The sequence below is a fragment of the Accipiter gentilis genome, chromosome 19 (assembly GCF_929443795.1).
Source record: "Accipiter gentilis chromosome 19, bAccGen1.1, whole genome shotgun sequence".
NCBI lineage: Eukaryota > Metazoa > Chordata > Aves > Accipitriformes > Accipitridae > Astur > Astur gentilis.
The window spans coordinates 19,113,037-19,132,779 of NC_064898.1; the positions used below are offsets into that span (position 1 = coordinate 19,113,037).

General features: G+C 40.9%; 1 protein-coding gene across 2 annotated transcripts in view; it reads left to right on the forward strand.

Annotated features, from left to right (window-relative positions):
- The window catches only part of NOX4 (NADPH oxidase 4), a 107,765-nt gene that overhangs the window by 67,939 nt on the left and 20,083 nt on the right, over window positions 1-19,743 (forward strand). For both annotated transcript variants that reach the window (XM_049823458.1, XM_049823459.1), the window contains exon 13: window positions 3,852-3,933. In XM_049823458.1, the coding sequence (XP_049679415.1) occupies window positions 3,852-3,933 (82 nt within the window). The remainder of the gene's footprint in view (window positions 1-3,851; window positions 3,934-19,743) is intronic.

The window sequence follows — 19,743 nt, forward strand, 5'->3', positions numbered from 1 at the left end:
GCATGTTGAAAAGAGAAGTCTGAACATAAGGTGTGACTGTGCAACCATTCCTGATGTCTGTGAGAACTTTGTCCTGTCGACAGACTTATGGGGGAATCAGTGAGATGATGTCTGCAGTGTCACACTCAGCAGAGTGACAAAACAAAAAATCATTAGGAGACTCGCTAGCACAGACTTAACCTAATGCAAATTGCATGGATAGAATGAGGGACAGAGAAGATAATTGCAGATTTTCAGAAGTAAGCCTTTTAAAACTTGGTTAAGCAAGTGTTGTTCATGTTTTGTTAACAAACCAGACCAACATGTAGACAAAAGCATCACATTTTGGGTACTAAACTGTAGGAAGTGATGGAAAAGATTCAATTTTGGGAGTTGTCTCTCTAAAATGATCCAAGTAATGGTAAGATTGCCTGTGACTTGGTTTAGTTCTATTGATCAACTAGTGATTGCAAATCAAAATAATGTAAAAATGCTCTAGTTACTAGTTTAATCAGTTCTCAAATCTTTCATTTGTTGTTGTGGCATGGATTAGAAGAAAATCTTAGGTTTTTGAAAAAAATCCCCCCCTTGGAAGGAATCATTGTGATTTTTTTTTCTTGCAAATTGAAAAGCCTTCTCTTGTCAAGCGTTAGTTAGGCTTCTGATATTCACTTTTGTTAAGAGTACCAAAAGCACCTGTGTTCTGTCAGTAGCTGCCAAAGCTCTCACCACCCCTCTCATCACCTTGCTGCATAGTTCTTAGAGGCAATAATGTCATTTGCACCAGTGTGACTTTTGTACTGTACACACATATATGTAATATCAGAATATCATAGACGTGGAGGGTGAAGCATGTACATAATGGTCCTATGGGACAAGTTAATCCAAAAAGCTTCTGTTCAGTGTCCCATTTCTCTTAAGAGGATTTACAGGACATGGAGGCTACATGTGCTGGAGGAAGTTGTAGTATGTATTTGAGATGAAGTGGAACGCTACCATATAGCGTAAGTGTTGCCATGGAAAAATGAGTAAAGTCATATGGTGAAAAGAAAATCCATCTGCCTGGGAAATTTGCCATAGTGGGGGAAAAAAACCCCAAAAGTTGACTTTAACTAAAACAAGATCCAGTAGGGAAGCTGTTTAGGCCAATTTCAGATGCCATAAGTTGGCTCCTTTCACTCCAGTATTGGCCAGCCCTGTCACATTACTATTCAAAATATTTTCAAGATCGTGGCTTGTTGAACTGAGTCCTGGAGTGCAGCCAGTGGCCTGGATCAAATGGAAAGGGCAGCAGCACAAGAAAAAAAGAGTCACGGAGTAGGGGATAGAGATGGAATATGGCTGTCTGCCTGGGTGCTGTCCATCTCGGGCAGAACAACGGAGCGGGACATATCTGCGCCCTCGCCAAGATGTGTTTTGTCTCTCCCAGAGAGTTACAGGTCCTTTGCAAGGTCTGCCAGACCAGCCTCACTCACTCACATGTAATGTGGTGTTGTGCAGTATTGAACTGAAGAAGACCACGTCTCCCAGTGCTTTGCATTGCTGTCGCACCTGGTTATAAGCCCTAAAAAATAAATAAATCAGACCGCCCCAAAGACAAATCCTTCATTGTGGTGACTCGCACCGTGTTCTGGAGGTCAAAACCCTCAAGTCGTGGAAGGAAGTACTGTCGTTTGGTGTTTGCCATTAAAAACTTCATCTCATTCTTCCACCAGGCACACACAAAGTCTGTTGTTCCCAGGAAGCCCTTTTATAAAGGCTTCCTAGAAATACACGGTAGCTTCAGTTGCATTGGGAGATTCCTGAGGTAGGGGTGGAGGTTAATGTGCGTGCTCTGAAACATACACAGTTGGATATTTTGCACCAGTGGAAGCTTCCTGAAGCCTTTCCGTTCTCGTCCAGTGGCTTTTGAAGATCACAGTGTATCATCTTTAAGGATGACAGGGCATGCCCATGTATAGTATATTGCTATGTACCAGAGGACTGAGGAAAAAGGAAATCTCTGCATCTTCCTAAAAATTCAAGAAGAGGTCAAGAAGTAGCTGTAATGGCAGGCTTTTTGTCAAGACAATGAGCAGGCTGTTCCCTGAAGGATGCTCACTTCCATCTTTACACCATTGCATTTACTGTTGTTGGCCACATCCAGTCTCTGTCCTAGCTAGGCACAGGGAAAGCTAAGTTATATTTTGAAGGTGTGGTAAGAATTTTGGAGGTACAAGTGGTTATTTCTTTCAAAGTTGAACCTGAAGAGGTGTACAAGTAAAGGAATGAAGATACTAAGTATCAACCCTTGTTTCTTCACTGGCAGATCCTGGTATCTTCTCCAAGATGTTTGCAATGCATCTTAGCCAGGTGATGAGTGACTAGATCAGACCATCTGAGACAATTGACCTTTAAAACTGAGCCCTTAACAAGAGAGTTTTTCTTCTGAATTTATTACGCTTTCTTCAAAGTGTTATAGAGTTTGTTTGGGGTTTTTTTCCCATTTTAGAGGCTACATAGCAGAATTGTATACAAATTAATGAAGCTTAATTATGATGACATAACAGTACATAAAGCTGAATGATAAGAAAGCCATCATATACTAACCTGTAAGAAGTAAGAAAGCTGCTATGGTTCCTTTTTGGAGCTGGGAGATTCAGATTTTTTGTCCACTGATTTTCTGTCCCTTGATTTCCTTATCTGTAAACCCAGTGTTAGAGGATATTTTGAGATACGTAGGGATATAAGGGGAGGAAGGACTACCCTTATCCTCAGGTTCAGTTCCCAGAATGAAAAACTTACATGGAAGAGATAGCTAGTGTAGAGAAACACTTAGCACAGCTGTTACACACAACACAGGCTACAAACTGTGGTTTAGGAAATGAAGGGTAAAACCCATAGCTGAAGACTTCAAGCCACAGTTTAAGGTATTGCGGGAAGAGTAGGAGATGCGAAGGTGGGAAGGGCATCACCAGTGTCCTAGGTTTCTGTGCCACTGGAGGACTGGTTAGATAAAAGTTGCAGCTGATGGAAAGAAAGCAGGAAACAAAGCATGTCCCATGCGATGGAGAGCTACGGGGTGTGCTAAGGGAATTTGACCTGGATGGGAAATTCCCTTCTATCCCTGAATCTGTGTATCCAGTGAATTTTGAGGAGGTTCCTATGTTCCAGGAGCTGAGAAATTGATACTTACAGAAGCTTCTACAGATCTCGCTTACATATTGCATCTAACCACCTCAAGAAAAAGGCATCACGCAAACCACAACCACACCTTCACTTGGTGGTTGGTGAAGCTAGGTTACAAAAAACCTTACCTACTGCAGATGATCCTATAATGCAGTTTTTTAAATATATAGTAATAAACAAAAAGCAATCCAGTCTTCCAGCCATCCTTGAAAATACCAATGAGTCAGTTACCCAAGGACTCGTACTGCAATTTAATTTAGATTAATTAATTAATCTGTGTTTGTTTAGATTACTGTGATCCTTGAGTGACTGGTGAATTGTTAGTTGCTCCTTCTTTCTGTTTAGACTAAGCTCTTCAAGGCAGGGATTGTTTATGGCTGTCTGTGTATGATACCCAGAAGACCTGTATGCAGGCCTCAGAAACTTGTAAGCACTACTAGCATTCAATATTGGATGAAAAAAATGACATTTTAAAATATTAAAAGGGTTTACAGGAAACAGCGATTTCTAGTCTTAGCAGCAGTTTTGTATGAATATATAGATTGTATTCCCTATACACTTAGCTTTGTCCTCTGGTAAATATTGCTGGAGAAGAGAATTCACTGATATTACTGCTTGCTTACTTGTGGCCTGAACTTATAATGCAGAGTCACAGTCTGGGTTTGTTTTTTTTTCTTTTCTTCTTTTTTTCTTTGTCCTGACAGAAAGATTTCGGGATTTACTGCTTCTACATTCAAATCAAGATACAGAGATTCTGCCCATCTTTCAGCAGAGGCGCTATCCCAAGTAAGTAAGATTGTCTTCTTGGGAGAAATAAAATCTTTATCTATTTGGAGTGAGGGAGAGCGAAGCATTTATAGCACTGTACATGCTTTTGGTGTGAAGTCCTGAGGCAGAGCTGCCAGGGAGCCACACTTACACTGAGCTTTGCAGTCTTTCAGCGGTGCCAGGGAGAAGCAGACATGCTTTGCAAGCGTGCCCAGCTGTCAGTGGGGAGGTGGTGGTGGTGGAGCGCAGACGTTAAGTTGCCTGGATCAGTGTTTGGTGAAGCTTTGTTTCACTTGACACTGTGTTGACATAGGCAGATGTTTTGTCAGGCTAATCCCCACTCTTCTCTTGTGGGATTCCGTCATTTATGGTGACAGATTCCCTTGGATTTTAACAGGGTCCCCTCTGGAAGCCTACAAGCACTAGAAAACATTTTTTTTTTTCTGCCCTTTTTAGGGATGGATGTACAAGCAAACCAAAAGAGTAGTGTTGTGTGTTTAGGAGGTCTTGCATGTATTGAGTATCCTGGATGAAACCTCTTCTCCCAAGCGACATACCTGAACAAAACAATAAATGCTCCTTGTTATTATACTGGTTAAAAGAAACAGCCACTTTCAGCTAAGTCTTGAAAAGAGGCAGTGAAGGGGAAAAAGAAGAAATAGCCCTTGCATAATCCATGGCCAGAGTGAGCCATGAAAGAAGGCTAGTGCAGGATGGACAGAGGGAGAAGAAGCAAGAAAAAAATGTCTGGAGCCAATCCAGCAATGATGATGGAAATAAGCAAAGTTATTTATTTTAATTATTGTTAGCAGGTTCCTGAAATGCACAAGACACCAGTGGAGCTAAGTGCTAAATACAGCTCCTAAAATCCAATAATACGATTTTTTTTAAGAGCAGACAACAGATAGAGGGGCTGAGTGCTGAAAACCAGTCATCTCCTCACTGTGAATACTTGAAAATAAAAGCACTCAAGGCTGAAATCCTGATTCTGAAAATGGTGACATTTTGCATTGACTTCAAGGGAGGCAGGATTTTATCCCTCTAAATTTACTGATTGCATGATCCGTTGTCACTGGTCTCCTGGAATACTATGGAGGTACAATATATGAAACTGTGGGAGGCACCTTATGTAGATGGACTGGTCTACTTGTTTTACTAGGACTTCCATGAATTATTACTTTTCTCCTTATCCTTTGGAGCACTGGAACAGTTGCTCTTCCATGGCAGTCGAATGCTTTGCTTGGCTTAGATGTTTTCACTTATGGTACAGACACTGTCAGACTGATCTTGAGAAACTAGTTTATTGTCCTTCCTCAAAGAACAGACTTATTTCTGTATAAATCATTCCTAAGGTGTCTGACTTTCCATTTCCCTACATTCAATTTATTACTAGCATTCTTGGCAAGTACAGTCTACTAGCAATATTACACATCGTCACATTCATGGGTGAATAAGTGCCTGTTGTCTTCTGTTCAGTGGATGCTTCAGCTCTTTGAAGATCATACAACAAATAGCTGGTAGTATGGAGCTCTGTTGCTATTTGAAGTTATAGTGGCCTTGCATGACAAAATGATACATGTTTTCAGCCACATTACTTGGCAAGATTGACTGATTCATCTACTATATAAAATCAGTCAAACTTTGGCACCTGAAAGAGAAGTTTGCATATGTTCTTAAAAGCAATAGATTTCTGTTTATAGCATCATTAATTGATGCAAATTTGCTTGCTTGTTACAGAAATGTATCATTTATTATAGTTAATTTAGAGACTGGTTGAAGACTATGGACATGTCCTAATTTCCCTAGGGGTTGTCTTTCAAGTGAAATACTTCTGTTCAGCAAGGTAGAAAACCCGTTCATCTTCATAATGTATTTTGTCTTATTCCCATGTCAGTTTTTTCTATTCCCTATGCTCATTTTCATTGAAAGATCAGTTAACAGAAATGAAGACAATGAACAGACAGGTCTCTAAATCAGTGTCCCTTCATTGACTTTAGCTGAGCAATGGCTGGTTGTACTACATAAAACCTGAGCAGTAAGGTAATTTTAATGAGACATCGTCATGAGGCATAAGCTGGAGCTTGTAATGCTGAAGGAAATCCTAAGAATATGGAAGGTTAAAAATAGAAGATAAATTTTATTAATGACATAGCTGAATAGCTTGACTAAGCAGGATTTAGTAGGTAGAAAGGACAAGTTTGCCCATATTTAAGAGACAGACGTCCAAAGGAAGTAGATTGAATAGGAAGATGTTCAGCATCTCTCAGGATATTCACAGACATAGTAATAAATATTAAAGGCTAAATGAGCAAACTAGAATCCATCAATTCTTGAAAGAAATAGAAACCGTGATGTTCTGGCCTGAATTATGTTCTTGCACATTTATTATATTAAGACCCGAACTCTTTCCCAGGAAACAGCAGTATCATTATGGGTACATGTTGGTTCTCAGAGAAGATGTCTGTGCACTGGAATGGCTAGAAGAAGTTTTCTAGATTATGCGTGCCCATTGTTCTGGATTTGCTGGGGTAAATGTGTCAAAGAAACATGCACTGCACCCCTGGTTGATGAAGGGAGAAATGCAGGATCTTTTTACGCCCGAATTTATTCTGCTGGTCTTGGCTTAGCTAAGGAGCAAATACCTATTCTGGCACGTGGAGGAGATTATAGAGGCGCCTGAGTTTACAAAGATCAAGGCTTGTAAAGTCACACGACACATCACCTTGACTTTGTTGACTTATCGCTGTGTGTCCACAAGTAGCGTGGCATCATGAGCACTGGCTCTCATCACGGCATGTGGGCTGAGATGCAGTACCATGCCAGCACGTCGGTACAGCATCCACGCAGTCAGCCTAACCTGCAGTATGCGTCCTCTCACTTTTCTTTACAAGGCTGCAGAGCAGAACAAGCTTGGCTTTATCTTACCCTTCACTCGCATGAGAATGGAACTGTGTCTTGGAAAAATTATAGTTATTGGGGAAGGAATATGGAATTATATTCTCCAATAAATGTCCACAGTAGAGTTTCTTAATGAAACATACTGCACTGCACGTAGCTACAGGTTACTGAACTAGCCAGACCAGACTAACCCAGGCAAAGCTTTTTGCTACCTGAAGTGACTGTCAGGGGATGAAATGCATGGTTCAGAAATCAGCCATCTCTAGGCACCCCTAATCCACCTCATCAGGAAACCCAAGCATCCACAGAGAGTAATATTTTGAGGAGAAAATCTGTCTCCTAGCTGACATGAAGCCATCGCTATGTCCGTGAGGATTTGCATTCCTGAAACTAAGAATAAACCTGCAGCTGTGGGCAGCCAAATGGGTTGGGGTGCACAGCTGCTTCCGAGCCGAGCCGCCTGGGAAGAGCCTCTGCACGAGAACCAAATCACAGGCATACTTGCAGCTTGTTCCTTCTCTCCCTCACTCCATGAGCGTGCTGAAGTCACCGAGGTGAGTTACACCAACATGATCAGGCCTGTCAACAAACTAAACTTCTTGCAATGAGTGTTATCAAGACTCCTTACTTGGACAACGAGCGTTCGGGCTCCTATATCTCATGAAAAACTTTTCAGAGTTTCACTCTTAGGACATTTCTGCAGGAGCTTTCCTCACGTTGGTGTCAAGCTTATGCTTTCCTTAGTTGCCTGCTTCACCCATAAGGTTCCTACATGGATTCACTCATGAAATGCAAGAACTGCTGAGGTGCTGACACAGGCTACAGAGGATTGCTCCCGAAGAAGAGACTATTATGCTCATTAATTGGGCTGTAGGGTCCAGCGTGTGACAGGATGGTTGGTGCTAGCAGTGGGGTTCTAGGTCACTCCATCCCACCAGGGTCTTTTGGTCTTTCCCTGCTGACTCCGCTTTGCTCCCGACCCCCTGTGCTGTGTGCACAAGGGAAGGATGTGCAATTACCTTGCAGCACTAGAGAGAAGTGTCTCTTGTAGCTGGGCCTGATAATGTCAAAAGAAAAAAACCCGAAAGAACGGAACGGTAAGGGAAGTGATCAAAGAAGTGCAAGAGTGAGAAATTAGGTTGGTGGGTGAAAAAGGCAGGAGAGAGGCTGACACTGCATGAAACAGTGCTTGAGAGGGATGCGCCAGAAATGCTACTGGCATTAAAGCTTTTTAGCAAATTTGTCTGTATGCAAGTGACTTGACAGTTCAGCTGTACGTCATATTTTCAAGATGTTGCTGAAATCCTCAAATACGTATGTGTGTCTTTTGGAGGGATTATTTGCTTCTTTTTTTTTTCTCCTTCAGAAATATTTGCAGTCTTCATTCTTATCTTCTGTGGGTTTGGTGGAAATGTTCTTGGATGATTCACAGATTTTAAGAACAGAAGGAGCTGTTATGTTCCAGCTAATTTGAGTCCCTTCTTAACATAAGCCATAGAGCATTACCCGATAATCCCTGCAGCAAGCTTCTGGTTCAACTGGAGCATGAATTTAGAAAGACATCCGGTCTTTAAATTGAGATGTTAAAAACTGGAAAATTCACAAGCCTTTAGATCAGCTTGTTTCAATTGTCAATTACTTCACGTATGTAAAACATTAATTTCTTTAGCTTCAGTTTCCAGTCTCTGCTATCTTACTATACCATTTTCTGCTAAACAAGAAAGTCCTGTACCATCTGAAATGACACCTACATACAAGAGGTTGGCGGTCATTTTAAAACTTACCCTTCTTTTGCACAAATTAAATAAATAAAACTTTGTTGCAGGATAAGGCTTACTTAAAAGGTCTCTCTCTAGTAATTTGCTTTTTCAAACCTTTCCAAAGTTTTCTTTTTCAAACCTTTCCAAAGTTTCCTTTTTCTTTTTTTTTTTATTTTTTTTTTTTTTTTTAAACACAGGCAGGAAATAAGAAAGTATTTTGGTAACTATTTTCATAATGTGCACATAGAGAAATAACAGCACTTCTTTGTAGTCAAATAAGGAGACAATGTAAATTGAGCACTATCTTATTATTTAAATGGTGTGAAAAAGCGTTGAACTTTGGAGAAAAAAGAAGAACTTAGAACCTAGCACGTGTAACGGAATAACAGAGTATTCCAAGTACATTTACTTGCCATCAGTTATAAACTTGCAAACCTTTCTTTGTCATATATTCTTAGTAAATTAAGGCAGGCTTCTTGTGTATGAACAAAAATATTGGTAATTTTCATGTCACAGAAAACCAGAAAATACAAGATCCTGATTTTTATATATATATGTATCTTCAGATACCTATTTTTGAAGGTCATCTTTGAAAAGCTGCTGAAAGTTTCAGCTCAAACAAAGCCAAATGGTGTTATTCAATTCTTATCATGGAATAGTCTAGACAGATAGGCTGCAGAAAGTTAGTGCCCTAGACCATTGTGCCATCTGGTTCCCAGTTGCTACTCATTTTAATGATAATGGATCTGTAATGGATCCATGCCAGTTTAGTACAGCTTAAGATCTGAGCCAAGAAACAGATAATATTTCATAAATAATACCCCAGGAATAAAACTTGTATCTTATTTGTAACTGTCTTGAGAACATTTTTCTTTTTAGAGGAAAATAATTTGTGTCTATCTAGAGCAAGTAGTGAGTCGTGGCTTCTGGAAGTGGTGATGCTCAGACAGTGCATCCACTGAGATTCCCCCTGAATCCTAGATTTAAGCACGTAAAAGAGCAAGCAGCTAGCAGGATCATGGCCTAGAAACCCAATTCAGTTCGCATTAGAAACAAAGGCAACATCTTCCTTGGTGTTCAACAAGAGGAAAAATCGTGACCTATGCGATGTCATTCAGTCTTCATTGTAAAGGCAAAGAGATTTTTAATTTTAAAAAGAGGTGGAGAACTTTCATGGAGTGATTTTCTGTAAAAAGCTTTCTGTGAAGTGCTTTACAAAAGATGTTCTCTTGTTACAGAGGAGAAACTGAGGCATGGCACTCTGATGTGAGTTACCAGTGTCACCCAGGAACAATTCTCCTGGGGACGAGGCCAGAAATAGAAATCAGGTCTTCCACAGTCCTTTCAGTTGTGTGCAATTGGCTCTCTCATCTAAAATAACATCTATCCTGTTTTCCACTGAAAAAACCATGTGGCCTGCCCATATTGCTGAAATCAGATGGGAAAGTGCCAAGTGAAGGAGCCTTTCAGAAGTGCCCACACAAGCACTTTAAATGCTTTGTGTTGCATTGTACATTAAGCCTGAAAATTACTGTTTTTGAAGCGCTCCAAGATTTATTTAAAAATGCAGGCTGGAAGCTAACTATCTTGCCAGCAGCACTGAGCCCTCGGAAAACCTGAGTCTCAGGGAATTTTGATTACTTGATAAAAAAAAGAAATACCTGCTTAAGGAATCAGTAATGACATTTAAAAGAAACTCAAGCTGTTTATAGAGAAGAATGTTTATAGATGTTTTTCATGGTTTGGGATTTTGTCTCTTATTTTTCATTCTTTTTTCTTTTTTCTTTTTTTAATGTGACTTGCAGTGTTACCAGGTTATCCTATTGAGTTTGCAGACCAGTGCAGGGTTGAGCTCCATGACAATAAAACCTCCACTATAAGTAAAGGGCATTTTCCTGTCATTTGGGATTTTTACCAAGTGGTAAGAACAACAGTGGCAATGGGGTAAAGGCTTTTATCTGTTTATAAAAAACAACAGTCATGTTACAGGAGTAATCATGTCACTAAAAATGCAAGTATTGGATCTAGATTTTGTTGAAACCATAATGAAAATGGGAAGAAAGAGGACAGTAATTCATACTGTGCACTACAAGTTTGGGCTCAGATCCTACAAAGACTCATGTGGACACATCCACATAATATCAAACAAGACCAAGTCAATATCTTGGAATATTTAGGACTGCACATTAAACTCAAATCTGGGTCATAAATTCCTCGAGACAGAGGCTATATTTGTTCAGAGTATCAGTACAATGCCCCAGTAATTTCTAGTGCAAAATAAAGACACTTTTGTTCTGTTTCTAAAGACGTCAAGTACCGACAACACAGAGTGAATCAATCCCCTTAAAGTCAAGGGGAATTTTGCTGCTAACTTCAGCAGGGCTCAGACCTGAAATGTAAGAAACTTTGAAGAAACAAGTACCAATCTTTCAGATGTAGAGAGATGTGAGGAAAAACCTGTATCCCCTGAGACATTTGTGCAGCAACATACATGCAAAATCTAAGCTCCATGTGCATATATTTTCTAAGTACCAAGCAGTCTAGAATGCAAGTTTGACTTAGCTCTGTTTATCATAGCATAGTTGTGGCTTATTAGCAGTCATGAACTGTTTTATGCAAAATATTGCAATACTCCCAGTTGAGAAGGGGAAAAGCCGACTGAAAATAAAAGATGCCTAAACCTTTCAAAATATTTGGAAGATGAAATCATTGCTTTGTTCGAAGTGAATGGTATAAGACAAAACATTACAGCTGGTTTTCATTCTGCAGTTTGGAAGCATGAGCATAGTTGGTGATAAAGCCTGTTGATGTAATTGATATATACCTGCCTACTACTGAGCAGCAGTGTGAGACTGGGGGGAATTATCTGCCACTGAATGTCTTGAAGGATTTTTTTTAAACAGTTCAAACAGAAGTTATAGTAGGTCGATGCAGAAATTATTAGTGAAGTTCTTTGATTCATTATGCAAGAGAGAGTTACAATGATCCCTTCTGCCCTCATATCCAGTTTTATCATAGTTTTAAAAATGGCTTCTATTAGTTTAAAAATAGTTTCACAATTTCCATAGTTACAGAAATCCAAGCACCAGGCTTTTGAAAAAGAAAAACAAGTGCTAAAGAGTTGTGGTTGTTGACAGTAGTGACTTCATCCTTGACTCTCTGGGTAAAAGGGAACAGCATCATTCATTCACTCCTATACGCCTACCTGCACATTAGCAATTTAATTTTTGCCCCCATGCTTTCAGTGAGGGACCCTGGAGGCTGGTTTTTTTCATAGAACCTGTTGAAGGAGGCAGCATCTTTTGTTGGTGTTTTATTAGTAAGTGTTAGTGAAAAAGGGAGAAAAGAAAGTTTACAGCTACAATAAAGGGGAAAATGGACAATATTATGCCCCTAAATACATGAAAGAAACCGGGAGGGAAAAAGGAGTTGCCTACCGTGTCATCCTTTATATTTCATGTAAAGACATAAGCAAAAACTGTATTTACTGGCCTCTAAGGAGGGCAGAAATTTAGCAGCACTCATTGCTGTTCTGGCCCTTCCCCAAACAAGGTTTGAAGAAGCAGGTAAACTGTTAGATAAGTGTCTCAGCTGTACCACAAGTCCCTCTTCACGCTGCTTAATGCCACAGAAAACAGCATACGCTGCTGCTCCCCCTGGGGTAGCAGAGCAAATGTACGCTCTGTGTAAAAGCAGAGGGGAGCATGAAGAGTCAAGCCAAAGGAGACAGTTATGATGATCTAGTTTTGCATAAAATGGGCAAGGATGGCTCTTTCTCATCAGGACATGAGCCTAGATTTCAGTTTTAGCAACATTTTGGTGGGCGGCACTGGTGGAGCGGTTCAGTTCTGAGTGCCAGGCTCTTCAGTGTACGTGAGGGAGACACTTCACATTTCTTTTTCATGCAACAATTTGGGCTTTAAGCTCTGGGTGCTTAAAGGGGCAGCAGAGGCCCATGTTGATCTAACAGCCATCCCGTCTCTTCGGAGAAATGGATGGGAGGTCTGGGTTGTGAGATGCCAACTGGACCACCCTGAGTTGAGCACCCCTAAGTAAACACATATGCCAGTTCCGTTTCGTGAAGGAAGATGTCTTGGCATCTATGCTACAGCTTAGGTCAGAAGCAACTATCAAGTCTTAAAAACTGGCAGTGGTAGAAAATCCATCTCATCCTATAGTATGTTATTCCAGATGTTAATTATCCTCAATCGTGGGGACAGGAGTTGGATGCTGGGAGATTGTGCCCAGTAGGGCAAGCCTAGCCCCAAGGAAGGTTCTTCTACAACCACGTCAAGTGGTTTGTAAGAATCACAAGTGCTTTTGAACGGCCAGACAGCTAGCAGCTGGAAAACATTGTTAGCAGCTGCAGAACAGCGACGGCCCATGATATTAGCTGCCAAATCCTTTCTGAGTGTTGCCTAATCAGCTAGCTGAGGCTGTTCATGAGCAGAATTGGAGAGTAAAGTAGATAAGTCCTAACACAAAAGCTGTTTGAATAGAAGATATGTACTGAGTTGTTGGATGGGGAAGATAAATTGGGTGATATTCAGAGTTCCTGGTTGTTGTTTTTTAATAGAAGATTTTTGTGAGTCACAGATTTGACAGAAAATTACCAGTCTAAGCATCTGCACCTAAAGTGAGGCATTACATGTGTCGAGTGAGGTGACTAGCAATGCTTTTCTTTGGTGTCGTGAATGTAGTGACATTTTTTCTCCCCCCAAAGCAATGAGAGAAGCTGTGTTATACGCACTGACCAGAAAGAAAAAGATACTAAAATCATTTGCTTTAGAGCCTAATAGCTTTCATGTAACACTTTGCTTTATGACTTAATTATCCATTGCTGTCAAGGTATCTTTGTAATACGAGGTTTAAATTAAGTTTGTGCATGGTTGAAACTCATTTAGAACCAAACTCTGCAAGGAACTTGCCTCAGTCCTCTGGGAGCTTGTAAGGCAAAATTGCTGCATAGTTCAAAAAACCACATGGGAGCAGGGTCAATCCTCCTCCCTCAAATCCACTTGACCAGTATGGAAACAGTAACCTATACTACAACCTACAGAGTAGTTGGTGTAAGTGTTCTCTGCATCCTCTCTGGTTTCAAAAAGTACTCGGAAGTGTCTAACGAAAGCCAAATGCCTGAGCACTTATGAGGACCGGGGTCTTGCTTTCCTCTGCATGGTGCATCATGATGTTACCTAAGGATATTATAGCTTTTCTATTTCCCTTCGCTGTGTACCATGTCTTTAAGGCTTAAGACAGTTCTGTAGATACATTACTGTTGGTGATTTCTAATGGTTAAGGTATAATTACTTCCTCTTTTAGACAAATCACCATAAAAGATTGAATTTCTTTATTATATTGATTTCCCTTTGCTAAACCAATTCTGAAGGTCTTAAAATAGATTAAATTGTCCTTTTTTGCATGGATAGCTGAAGCTTCCTAAACAATATTTGAAATGCGGGCATTTATTTCCAGTGTTTTCTCCAAAATAAAGGTATTTGCATCCCCTCTCAAAAGACTTTGAAAGCTATTTGTAGTTTATTTTTTGTGCCATACTTTCTATGTTGTTAGGGAAAATAGAGCAATGGAAGTGGTTGGTGACAATTTCTCCATCACATGGGGCTGTTATTACCAGAGCAAGGCCAAATAAATGGTGGCAGAACTGGGCCATACATTTCCTTGTGCTTCATCCCCAGATGTATTTTCAGTTTGTATGAGGCAAATCATGTAGATGTAATGTTATCCTGTGAAGGAGTCATAAACCTGATGTTCTGGGCATTTGGGCGCTGTGAAGATGAAGCTCTGTGATCTTAATAACATACCTAGAGTATCTCCTGTCACTGCAGTTTTCAATGGAAGCAGTTCTAGGATTTCAGCTAATTGCTTCATCAGTAAGAGTTTGAAGTGTGTTGGAGAGATCCCACTCACTTTGCTCAAATCTAGGAACCTGGCACTTCATTTAAGCTGGTATAAGATGAAATCTGGCAGAGTTGTGAACCGAGCTCATGCTTTCCATTATTTTCTAGTATAAGCTGCAAGAAAGACTAGAAAGTACCAAAATCTGTTAGTTAGGGTAATATGGGAGGCGATTCATGGGCTGTGCAATGTGTCTGAGTGGGAAGGGCAGGGGCTGCTGTCCTGAAGGATCACAGCTGATCTGAAGAGTGTAAAAGTCCCTGGTTACGTATTTCAGTTATGTCCAAGTGAAATGCTATGCTGCTTGCCATCAAGAAAGAGCAAACTTTCTGTGAAGGACAATCATTACGTGCCAGCCTCTTTGTTGACCCTGTTTTGTTTCAAGGAGACAGCATGAAATTTTGCTTCAGCTCACGTATGTCAAGCTTGCTAGAGAACTGAAGAAAAAGAAAAAAACTCTTAAGATAAGTCTGGTTTCTGAATAGCTCGGAAGGGAGCGGTGATGCTGAATATTGTGTGGTCTGAGCAGGAGGATGGAGGGAGGGAGGGAAGGAGAGCGGGAAGGAAGACAAGACAGATGTAGCTTTCTGTTTTGTTCACAGTCCACACATTACATGCAGGAGGATACCTTAATTCAAAAGAACAGGTTTGCCTTATGGGATCAGCAGAGCAAAATATAATGAGCTTGTTCAGCTGCATAGGGCTCTGACTGTAATGAGAGCCCCTGGGCACTGCTCTTGTGTGACAGGCAAGCAGCGCTGGTACTGATGGACAACTTGAGTTCCTTCTGTCTTGTGCCGGGGAGGAGGGTTTAAAGAATGTCTTGCTAATTTATTTGCGGATTGCTGTGTCCCCAGGAGAAAACAGGCTGGGAGTTCGGCGTCTCCAAGGCTTTTTTCACCCGTGGTGCCATTAGTACGTACTTGAGCATCTAATTCCAAGCTCTCAGTGCAGCAGAAGGGCTGTCCCCTGGGGCTCAGCCCCTGCTTCCCTCTTTCAGATTCAGCACAAGCAGCACTTCTGAGATGGGGAACTTTTCTACCTTTCGCTGCCCCATCTGCACCAGCGCTTTGCTGTCTGAATGCATTTTTGTGTGTGTGTGTATATGCATTTTGCCTTCGCGTTATTAGATCGCAATAACTAGCTGTGTAGTCGTTGATGGTTAGCTTTTCTTTTTCTTGGTGCAGATTTGCACTACAGTTAAGGAATCCACTTTAAGGGATTGGTGCAAACAGCCATTATTGAAATTTGAGCTGATTCTCTCAAGCCATGTGATAGCAAAATAGAGCAGGTTGGCTGCAAGCAACTCTAAAGCATCACTGGAGCTTAAGAAATCCATTTATCTCTGCATTGGCTATGCCAGCTATATGTGGTGAGATGAATCCCCCTCATTGAATTAACTTTGTTGTTAGTTCTTTGGCCCTGCACTCAGATTCTAGCACCAGTGAATAGCATCTGCACTGTGTGGAAATGTTTTGGCAATTAAGAGCCAATTAAATTTGGCTCATTCCCCCGTTCCATTCTTCTTATGATGTCCAAGGAGAAGAATCATGACTGAAATATTTCGCAGCTATTAAAAAACAAAAAGGGTGTCTTGATTTTGCTGAGTCTGGGGTCTGTTTTTCTCTGCCCTGAAGGTCCCTTGGAGGATGAAAGTTCAAGGGACATTGCACCATAAAACTTGTTCACAGAAAAAAAATAATATCAGAATTGCTTCTAAATCATGTATGGTTTTATTGTCATTGGGTCACGGGTGGTAAAAAACCCCTGTGCACTCAAGTATTTGAACACCGTCATGTAAGGTTAACCAAACTGATGAAATAGAATTAACAAGGAAATAACAGGGCTGGTGCCTGTGTCCACAGTCATTTTTACCCTTTCTTTCACTAGTTTGTCTTGGCAAGACTTCTCCAATGAGATATGAAGCTATCGCTTACCCTTTTTTAAACTGTGCGTCAGTCAGGTCTGCAGATATAGCCATCAGTTGGACAGATGGAAATGGTAAAACAATGAATCTCTAGAAACACTCCTTTGTGTAATGTTGTCCTTCCTTTCCTTTTATTTGCTCATTAAGGACTGTGATCCATATATTGGTGGGGTTTATGACCACCGTTACAGATATATCTATGGGCCTCACAGACTTTTAATGAAGTATTTGCTGAAATGCTCTTCTCTGTTTGAGAAATAGAACTATTCCTGTCTAACAGGTAGATGCTGTCACACGGTGCTAAACTGACTTGCCCCAGTTCTCCTAAGGAGGGTATGGCAGAGAGTGGGTTGGATCCAGCACAGCACCCAAGCTGCTGCATTCATTCTTTCTCTTTATAAAGTTCCTACCCCAGGGTGGAAGGTACCTTTTGATTAGGGACCTTTGGGCACTTCCACAATAGATGTAGCTGTAGTAACATTAGAAGCATGTGGTGGCGGTTTAGCAAATGGTTGATGAATGCGACCGTTAGGAAAAACATAAATGCAGTTTTCAGAATATCAGAAAGGAACAACCAGAAAGTATTCACCTGTCAGTCCAATTTTTACTTTACAATTTGTTTAAATTACAATTGTTAAGGGAACCCTTAAACAGAAAGAAAGTAGATGGTATCTGCTTGATAATATACCTTTCAGTCCTGCAGAACTAAATCCTCATATCATGGAATTCAGTGGCATCTATGCCATTTGTTTCGTCCTGGAATCAGTTTGGGGTTTTTTCTATAGACAGTTTAGCAGACTATTGTCTAAATAAGAATACAGCACAGTGTATTAAAAAAAAAAAAAAAAAGAAAAAGTCAATGCTGACAGGTGGCAAGCAGCAAATAGTTCTTAAGCAGACAGTTTTAAAAGGGGTGAGATATCAAATATGCAGCAATTCATCTTGGGACTTGTTCTTTTCAATATATCAAATAATGAATGACAAGGAGGGAGATGTAAACACCAAGTTAATTAAATCCTGGGATGATATTGGACCAGGGAGGATAGTGTATTTCAGAGCAGATGGATTAAAATTTCTCAATGATCTGGCAAATTTCAGGAGGTGGGTGGAAGAAGAGGAAGATGATTTGGAATAGGCAGAAATACCAGACAGTTCACCAAGAGAGAAATTATCATCATCGAGGAAGAAACAGTGACATGGGGTGGGGAAAATGTTAGGATCATACTTAGCACTTTATAACAGCCTTTTGTCTGCACGTATCAGAGTATTAAACCTATTAAATTAAGCGTTCCTGATCTTGTGGAGGGGAGGTCTGAGAAAGTGTTGCTACTTGGTTTCTCCAAAAGGGAGAGCGTAGCTGAGGAAGTAAATGACATTCTGGAAATGACAGTGGATCAGCATGAGGGAGATGGGATTAAAAGGCCAGACTTCTCTCTCTCTCTGACTGATCAAAACTGGCATTTGAGGTCAGACCTGAGGCACAGGCCTGTGATCTGCACTTCACGATGACAGTGAACATGACGGGGATCAGCCTGAGCAGGGTGGAGCTGCAGGACACTGATTTTAGTAAGAAGGGCCACAAGTCAAGATCTGCTGTGTCTCTGTAGAATGACAAGACCAGTCACACACGGTGGGGTTTCTCTGTACACGGAACAACTTCAGGGGGCCTGGTCAATAGGAACTGGTATTGGACCTACAGGAGAAGCTCCTTCAGCTTAGACCCTGACTCTGTGCCAGATGCATTCTGCTGTGAGGTCCGGCTTCTCTTCTCTTCAGTGCCTTATAGTCACCTTGCCCTACAGCAGTCTTTCACACCCTGTGGGTTGTAACCCTTGGGATATTCATGGAAAGTAGGGGTGGGAAGGGTTGTGAGAGGAATGATATATTTGAGGTACTTACTTAAACGCTAGGCCCCTCTCTCTCTGTCTCTCACCAGGGCACTTGCTCATCTGTCTTGTTCAGGGTCACCTGTTCTCTCTCAGACTCTTAAAACTCATAGAAACACTAAAAACTCTTTCTGGTATCACGGATACTCTTACGGCATAGAAAGGTAAGAGCTTGAAGGAATTTAAAAATTCAAGGGATGAAAAATCCTTTATTTTGAATAACACAAGAGGCCAGAGGGCTGTACAAAGGCATCTTTGTATGTCTAGAAAGGTAGCAATGATGACAGCACCACCTATGAATTATGATGCCATTATATACACCCTTGGCAGGACTGAAATTTGAACACTGCAGACGATAATGGGCCGTTCACTCTAAAAACCAGAACTTGAAATAAGAAGTTGGAGCATTTTCAGAGAAAAACAATGAAGAGGTCAACTTAGTCAGGGCTGCATTGAGCTCATCTGTGATGTAATACAGTATATTCTCTGGTAGCTTGATAAGCTTCTGCCCATGGATCTATACGCAGACTCTTCTATAGGCTAATGATGACTTCAGAAATTACTTCTCCAGGTTGGGTGATCTCATCCTTAAGCTGCCATTTTACTGCAGCTGTGTATGGTTCACCCTAGTGTTCAGCAGGTATTCTTTCTTTCCATTTTGGCCTTGCCATTTTTCTGCATCCCTTTCCGGATAAGAGACTGTGTGCCTAAGGAAATGAGCTTGTCTGACCATCACTGAACATCTGGAAGCCATCTGAAGCTGCCTTATCATTCATTATCTTGCAGACCTCACTCCTCAACTGTCAGAGCAATATGTAGAGAATTTCTTTCTAGGCTTCCTGGCAGCTAAGTTCAAGTAACGGTATTTTGCAGACCCCCAAACCAGTAATTACTTGCTTCATAAAGCTGCCCTGAAGGAAACCTACTCCTGTAGGCACATTCACTGGTGTGTATAGGATGTGAGGTTCATGGAGAGCATCTTTCCTTAAAGGAAGTGTAGCTGTGAGAAACATTTCCTTACAAAGAGAGTTCTCCAGAGAAAAGATGGGCTTGTGACTGGACTAAGTCACTTTGCTTACCCAAGGGACACCCTAAGACCGAAAAGAGTCAGCAATGAGACATGGCAAATTTTTCTTGGGGGTTTATTACATTTTAGGTAGCGTATTTGTGCTTAGATTTGAGGATCCCATTTTACTGCAGGATTAAGTACTTCATTCCAACTGCAGAATTTGTTGGGATTTGTCCTTCTTTGTTCTTTCTTCTTGTGGAATTTTAAATTCTTCATCTGTACTTAATCTAGTCCAAGGAGCCTGAGTGGGCTGCCTTTGGAGGGGATCGTGGTTTGCCTGGCCTTGTCTTCAGATTGATCTGCTACCAACTATATCTTCCAGCACTCTACTCAGCTGCTGCTTTCTTCCCTTTTTGTTTCTGCAGATACCTA